This window comes from Acipenser ruthenus, chromosome 37, assembly GCF_902713425.1.
Source record: "Acipenser ruthenus chromosome 37, fAciRut3.2 maternal haplotype, whole genome shotgun sequence".
Lineage (NCBI taxonomy): Eukaryota > Metazoa > Chordata > Actinopteri > Acipenseriformes > Acipenseridae > Acipenser > Acipenser ruthenus.
The window spans coordinates 10,433,997-10,442,138 of record NC_081225.1 but is presented as its reverse complement, the minus strand read 5'-3'; the positions used below and the strand labels follow the sequence as shown (position 1 = coordinate 10,442,138).

Sequence of the window (8,142 nt, the reverse complement as noted above, 5' to 3'; positions counted from 1 at the left end):
CAACTACGTCTCACCCGAAAGACGGAGCACAAGGAGGTTAAGTGACTTGCTCAGGGTCACACAATGAGTCAGTGGCTGAGGTGGGATTTGAACCGGGGACCTCCTGGTTACAAGCCTTTCATATCTTTTTTTTTTTTTTTTAAGTTTTTATAAACAAGCGATGAAATCAAATATGTCAAAACCATTTTTATTTCCATTTTATTGTTTGTTGTTGATGTATTTAGCTTTATAATTTCAAACTCATGTTTTCCTCAGAGTGTTTTTATTTATAATACACAGACATCTATATTTCCTAACATCAACAAATCACTGTGAATTAGAGCCGTCTGCAGCAGTGAAATGGAAAGTGGCGTATCAATAATTCTGGGCAGCACTGTGTATATCGTCAGTATACAGCATCCCAATCAGGCACTATTGGAAATATACAGTAACCAAAATAATAACACAACCTCAAAACTTACTTTATTATCAGCAATCTCAGTGTGCTGGTAAAACTACAAGAAACTCTGTCGCGTAGACAGACCTTTTTTAGTGCCTTCTTCACTGTACAGCTGTGGCCAAAGGTTTAGCATCACCCTATAGAATGAACTCATCTTGCTTCATAAAGTCGAATGAAACCTGCTGAATAATGTTAATGAATAATATACTGCTTTGTAGTTTTCCTGACACTTAACACAGTAATTCTGACTGGTTTTGAAGCTACGGCAGATATCATGAGTACTGATTGATTTTTTTTCTTCCCCTCCCCAGATAACATGATGGAGCTGGGAATGGGCAGCGACAAGGCGGCCCAGGACCTCCAGTACAGCGGCTCCTTCCAGCCCAACCGCAGCGGCCAGACAGTCACCTACCTGGGCAAGTTTGCCTTCGACACCCCCCCTGCGAGCGGGCTGGGGGGCTCGGGCTGGGGCTCGGACAACAACATCATCAGCCTGGTGAGCGCGGGGATCCTGGGGGTGTCTCCCTCCCCCGGAGCCCTCAGCACACACACCTCCTCCCCCGCGGGCCAGGCCTCGGAGCTGGAGCAGGTGTATGGCACCCCGCTGCCCCCTTACTCCAGCTGCAGCGATATGTACCAGGATCAGGTCTCCTTCCACAGCCCCCCGACCACAACCGCGCTGCCTTACTCCAGCGCAGAGTACCACCCGGCCAAGCCTGCCATGGACAGCAACCTGTTCTCCATGATCCCGGACTACAACCTCTTCCACCACCAGGGGGAGGTGAGCGTTATGGAGCACAAACCCTTCCAGAGCATGGACCCCATCCGTATTAACCCGCCCCCCATCACCCCACTGGAGACTCTCAGAGCTTTCAAAGACAAGCAGCAGGTCCACCCGGGCTATGCAGGTGGGCAGCACCACCAGCACCACCATCCTTCCCAGCACCATCAACCTCCACCGACACTCACCCTGAAGCCCATCCGCCTCCGGAAATACCCCAATCGGCCCAGCAAGACCCCCGTCCACGAGCGTCCCCACGCCTGCCCAGCTGAAGGGTGCGACAGGCGCTTCTCACGCTCCGATGAGCTGACCCGCCACCTGCGCATCCACACGGGCCACAAGCCGTTCCAGTGTCGCATCTGCATGCGTTCCTTCAGCCGCAGCGACCACCTGACCACCCACATCCGCACCCACACCGGCGAGAAGCCCTTCGCCTGCGAGTTTTGCGGCCGCAAGTTCGCCCGAAGCGACGAGCGCAAGCGGCACGCCAAGGTGCACCTCAAGCAGAAAGACAAAAAGCTGGCGGAGAAAACGGCTGCCGCAGGCGGCCACGGTTCCCCTCCGGTCTCCTGCAGCAGCTCCTTGACGGTGACCACATGTGCGTAAAACTGGACTGAAGCGGGAAGTGACACTGCACATTACTGCAAAGGGTCCCCCGTTGCACCAACCTCACCTGGTATTTTCTCTTTGGAAGAAAAAAAAAATGGGACTTGCAGCTTGTTTTTTTCTATTGTTTGTTTGTTTTGAAGCTGGACTGTTTTTGTGTTTGTGGCGTTTATTCCACACGACGTGGGTCTTGCTGCCCTGACCCATCGCGGGCAGGGGAGAGAGAGAGAAAGAGAGAGAGTGCTGGGCTCGTGGGACACTGCAGTGCAAACGTGCCGTCAATGATGTTCCTTTAAAACCAGTCTGATTCCAGACGGTCTTTAGCAGCGAATCCAGATTGAAAAAAATGCACTTATAGAAACCAGAATGGGGGAGGGGTATGGGATGGGCTACTTTTGGTGGCCCTTCAATATTTCATTATTTGTTTTGAGTTTTTACTTTGCAAAGCTGTCTTTTAAAAAAAATAAAAACACCAACAACAATGAACTGCTTGTAGGCGCTAAAGATTGGGGCTTTGCTGTCGGGACGTTTGCCTTTGACGGCTGCTTGAGTCAGTTCAACCAGTTTTGTATCTGATTTCACTACAGCTTATATATTAAAAATGCAATTGTGCCAAAAAAGAATCTGACTTTAGCAAGTGTTCAGTGGGAATGTCAAAGGGCCCTTTTCAATGCAGCCCAGTCTTTCGCAATGTTGTTGATTATGATCCTAGATTTTTAGTTTATTTCTGGAGAATTCTAAAGTTGACAAACCCTCTAAAGGAGTTGTAATCTTGGAAGGTGATCGGGGTGGGACCATGCCCAACACAGCCGATCCAAAAAGTACAAGAAACAGCTTTAGAATTCTGTAGCATATATTATGGTATCCGAAAGCATGCATACTGGAGACAGATTATTGAATTTATCAGGAAGATCAGGAAACGAAACGGCCATTCTTAGCTTTTCTCCATGTGGGATATTAAGCACTTTTTTTATACAGAACGGTACAGTAAATTTGCCCAAATTAACAGCAATTTTGTTTCAGGTGACAGTACTTTGTCATGCTGGAGTTAATTGAATAACTGGTGCATGTCATCCAAGTTCTGCAATATTCCTGCAGTTCCAAATATTACAGAACTATATCATTCTATTCAACAGTACTCAAGTACAAGTTCTTTATAGAATTCTGTCCAGAAGTAATTGAGATCTGTACTGTTTTTGAAAATAACGCAGGGGTGTAAGACTCTGGCTTGAGGGTGTCTTGCCACATCGCTAAAGTTTTAATACCACAGGGAGTTTAACACCCATGTAAACTTTTATAAACAGAATGTAAAGCAGCAGCTGCCGTTTCCAGTGTTAAGTTTTGTTTTTATATAGACTGAATGTATATAGATTTTATTAAAAGAGGGAACACTTTCTGTAAATATAAGAGATTGTAGTGCAATTCAGTAGTCCAGTTTGCACAGATCGCTGGGACTCGAGGTAGTGATTTGATGTCTTGTTTTAGGGTTGTGGAGCTTTGAGACAGTGACACTCTGATAACGTCACACCTGAGACCCTGCAGTAGAATCTTGCAATGTTCAAACATGTTCAATATTTAAAAGACATGGGCCAGACCTAAGAAAATGAAACAAAACTAATAACAATTTAACTCTTTTTTTTTTTTTAAAAGCAATCTGACAGAGTCCCGGCTCCCAGTGTTTTGAAGCATGCTGTTAAGAGTATATTGCTGGAAGGCTCTTCATATCTGGGTGACTTAACCCTACAGTAAAGCCATAGGCTGGCTTGTCTTTTCAGCCTCTGTCACTCTAAAAAGCTCCAGCTCTTGCATAGCGACATAATTTGGAAAGTTTTAGTCGATTGGTATCTTGGTATCTTCTTCATTGCATTAAACGTGTTACAATATTATACTGATGCAATATTTTTGGGAATGCAACCTACATACAATAGATGTATGTTAGTGTTAAAGTCAGCAGATTATCCAGTCCAAATTGGACTAATGCTTGAATTAAATGGATAATCCTACTTCTACCCTAATGTGCAGTTTATATATATATATATATATATATATATATATATATATATATATATATATATATATATATATATGGATGTTATTATCTTTTGGTATTGAAGCAGGGGAAGCATCAGAATATATATATATATCTATATATATATATATATATATATTATAATGTGGATTTTTTTTTGCTTTAGTTTTGCTCGCTGGGTTTGAGGAGAGCCTGGGGACAGTTTTAGGAAGCACGGGTTTAAAGATGGGCTGCTGCAAGAGGTTGAGAAGTTGAGTTTGCTGCTGGGTACGCTGCACTCACATCCAGTCACGGTACTCCATCACACCAAAAGGGTTCATTTAGAGTCTCTGTAACTCTCTAGAAAGCACGCTCCCATTGGCTAAACAGGCAGATACAAATACCCCCCCCCCACCCCCCCCCCCCTCGCCCTCCCCTGACCCGGCTGGCCTCTATATACACACCCTGCAGCAGATACAACGCCACTAGAGAGTCCGCTGGTGGAAAGTTCAGCAGTAAAGTCTCTCAAGATTTCCTTTTGTTTCGTGTTCTGGGATGCTGGCCGCGCAGTAGTTTTGGCAAACGTCCATTCCTTCTCCAATTAGTGCGGAACTCGAGATTTGGAGCAGACCTTTCAAAGCTCCCGGCAGATGCCACCGATGCAGGTTACATTTAAAACAAGCAAACATCTTTTTTTTTCAGATTCAAATATAATGCGATTCCAGCGCCGGTTTCCACAGACTGTATATTATTAACATCGACAGTAAACTTTTGAAACAAACACGCAGTATGTTTGATTGATGTGTCAGCAAAAGCGACACCATGCTGTAGTTTGGGTTCAAACTCAAACTGTGTTGTAACATCTTAAGAGGGGCGTTTTAATAAATTAAAATCAAAGAAAAACCTTCAGTCGCTCATCTCGTTTTTAAAAGTTGAAATGCGCTTTCTATGTGTATTTCAGCTTCAATTATGTTCTGCTCTGCTGAGTAACGTCGTGTTACTAATTGCTGTATGCGCAGGAGGTGAATTTGTCTTTTTAAGTTTGAGAACGTCATTAAACTCAAGTTACCCAGCTTGGATAAATAACCCCACTGTGTACAGAAATATTCAATTACATGAACGGCTACAGAGAGGAAATAAAACTGTGTCCTTAATCAAACATATTAAAATGGGTTTATTTGATGGATCTTTTGATATGTTAGAATTGCATACAGGATGTTATATCAATTTACTGTCCGACGACCACCCTGCCGTTCTGACCTTGAGTGGGTTTAAATAATTTGGTATCTTACTCCTCACTCTGAACTGTATTTTTTTTTACAACATTTAATTAAAAAACAATATTTAAATAATATAGTTTGTCGTTAACATCGGATGCAAACGCACATACAAGCCACCTGACACTCATCTTTGATCCATTTGAAATCATAAACTAGGACCTAGCTATCGTGGTGAAAGGCCTATATTTGGGCTCAAGTTGTGTTTTAAAAGCTGACCCTTGATGGGATATGACTGGATTGTGCACTGCAGCATTTATTAAATGATTGTACGTTATTACTAACCTCCTGTGTGCTCCACAGCCCCTGGGTGTGGTTCTACCTGGCCGGTTTTAAGTTGTCTTGTTCATCATATAACACGAGGATTTGATCACAACTTTATTGGCGTCCTCTTCATGTACCGTTGAGTTGCATGCCACTGCACGAAAACTGTCACGTTTCTAAAAAAATAAAATAAAAAAATAAATAATAATAATAATAATAATTATAAAATAAAACTGGGCTTTAAACTTTTGCCTTTGACTTCGAAAGCCAAAAGGTTTGTACTGTTTTTTTCTGCATGAAAAAAAAGTGTAGTTTATGGTACGTGAATATCAAACAACAAAAACTATTATATATATATATAATGTGCAGGCTTTAACAAACCTGGGGGAACGATATTTTTTAGAAAAAAAAGTTTTTTGAATAAAGACTTTGAAGAGAAGAAAAAAAAGAGAATTGTAATATATTTTGTGGATGTTTTTATTTCATTGATTTTTTTCTATTACCTTATACTAAGGTATACTGTGCTTAATTACAATGATTATTATTATTATTATTATTATTATTATTATTATTATTATTATTATTTTGTGGAGGTGAGTTTTTCGCCCATGTTTCCTGGGCTCATTTTGTTTGTTGCAATGCAAGTGTTTTTGGTATTAATGCATAACGCATTTGAATGACAATATGTATTGTTGTACCATTTTCACTGTGAGCAAAACCAGAAAACTAAGACAGTAAATATATTGTGTTGCTGACAATCACCTTGCTGTCCGCGTCTGATTTGTCTGGCTTTCCTCCCTTTAGGATCCTGGACTCTCAAATGCAGTTTTTACTCCAGGCCTGTGTATTTGAAAGAGCAGGATTTCACATGAATGTTACAACACTGGGACATGAACAACCTAAGAGTGCTTAAGAAGCTTTCAACGATATCCCTTCATAACATCGCTCCCTGCCAAACATGAAAGACTGCTGCTAAAACACAGCTTCTGTTTCAGAGGAACCAAAGTGTGCTGCTGCAGTCCATTAACATATACATGACATTTTAGAACATTTATAAATAGTAATAATAAATAAATAAATAAATAGATAAATAAATAAATAAATAAACTAAACAAACAGTTTTAAAACACAGTGCTCAAACATCAAAGCTTTGCAAAACTGCACCTTCACAAGAAGAGGCTCCATACATTATGAAATACATTAATAAGAGACTAGTCGACCTATTGATTAGTTTTACCATACAACTCAGGGGTGTAGCTAGGAATAGATTTTTACTGAGGCAAAAATCTAATTTTTGTCTACCCACGTCCCCTGCATATCCTGTTCATGAAGCCTGGAGACTATTAATTCAAACTACAAAGCAATATAACTCTTTTGACCCACCTTGGATGATGTTTGAAATTTCATGACACATATTTTTTTTAAACAAATCTTCCAGCAAAAACAACACCAACCTAAAATGACTCTATTCACTGCTGGGACTGGTAAGACTGGTGCTGACACTGCTGGGACTGGTAAGACTGGTGCTGACACTGCTGGGACGTGTGCTGCTAATGCTGGAACTGGTAAGACTGGTGCTGCTACTGCTGGGACTGGTAAGACTGGTGCTGACAATTCTGGAACTGGTAAGTGGTGCTGACACTGCTGGAACTGGTAAGACTGGTGCTGCTACTGCTGGGACTGGTAAGACTGGTGCTGCTACTGCTGGGACTGGTAAGACTGGTGCTGCTACTGCTGGGACTGGTAAGACTGGTGTTGCTACTGCTGGGACTGGTAAGACTGGTGCTGACACTGCTGGGACTGGTAAGACTGGTGCTGACACTGCTGGGACTGGTAAGACTGGTGCTGACACTGCTGGGACTGGTAAGACTGGTGTTGACACTGCTGGGACTGGTAAGACTGGTGTTGACACTGCTGGGACTGGTAAGACTGGTGTTGACACTGCTGGGACTGGTAAGACTGGTGTTGACACTGCTGGGACTGGTAAGACTGGTGCTGACACTGCTGGGACTGGTAAGACTGGTGCTGACACTGCTGGGACTGGTAAGACTGGTGCTGACACTGCTGGGACTGGTAAGACTGGTGCTGCTACTGCTTGAACTGGTAAGACTGGTGCTGCTACTGCTGGGACTGGTAAGACTGGTGCTGACAATTCTGGGACTCAGTTCAACTCTTTCGGACCCGAGGAATCCGTTTGCTGCGGAAAACACGGATAGTCTAAAACGCTGTCGGAGAATTTTTAGTTTTACACTTGGGGCGGGTCAAAAAAAAAACATGCAAGGCTTTTGTTTGTTTGTTTGTTTGATAACCAAACCAATACATTTATCATAATCATCAACACAGACAATGTTGCTTTAAACTTATACTTTAAAATGCAGAAAACGATTTAAAACATAAAAATTAAATTAAAAAATCGCCGGTATTAAACAGTTTGATAATAACAGAAGGTATAATGTTATCAGGGGCTTGTCTCAATTGACTTCTTACTAATATTATTTGGCTCTATATTGTAATGTTTCAATGTGGCGACAATACGGAATTAAATTCAATTACAAAAAAAAAATCCTGGGTCAGGACCAAATTATAATGTTGGTCAATCTCGAGGTCTGATATTTCATTTCTGTTTTAACTACAATAACTGCTTACCTTCCAAAAGTATGAAACTGAGGGCCCATTCAAGTCATTTCCTGCAGTCTTAAACAAAATCTTAAAAAAAAAAAAACAATTTTATTAAGAAAAAGTGTTGCATTCACTCACGTGTTGAAAT

At 41.8% G+C, this 8,142-nt stretch overlaps 1 protein-coding gene across 1 annotated transcript in view; it reads left to right on the top strand.

Annotated features, from left to right (window-relative positions):
- Positions 1-3,852, top strand: part of LOC131706841 (early growth response protein 3-like) — a 7,234-nt gene extending 3,382 nt beyond the window's left edge. The window contains exon 2 of the mRNA XM_059008684.1: positions 751-3,852. Within this exon, the coding sequence (XP_058864667.1) occupies positions 751-1,826 (1,076 nt within the window). The 3' untranslated portion in view covers positions 1,827-3,852. The remainder of the gene's footprint in view (positions 1-750) is intronic.
- The last annotated feature ends 4,290 nt before the right edge of the window (positions 3,853-8,142 follow it).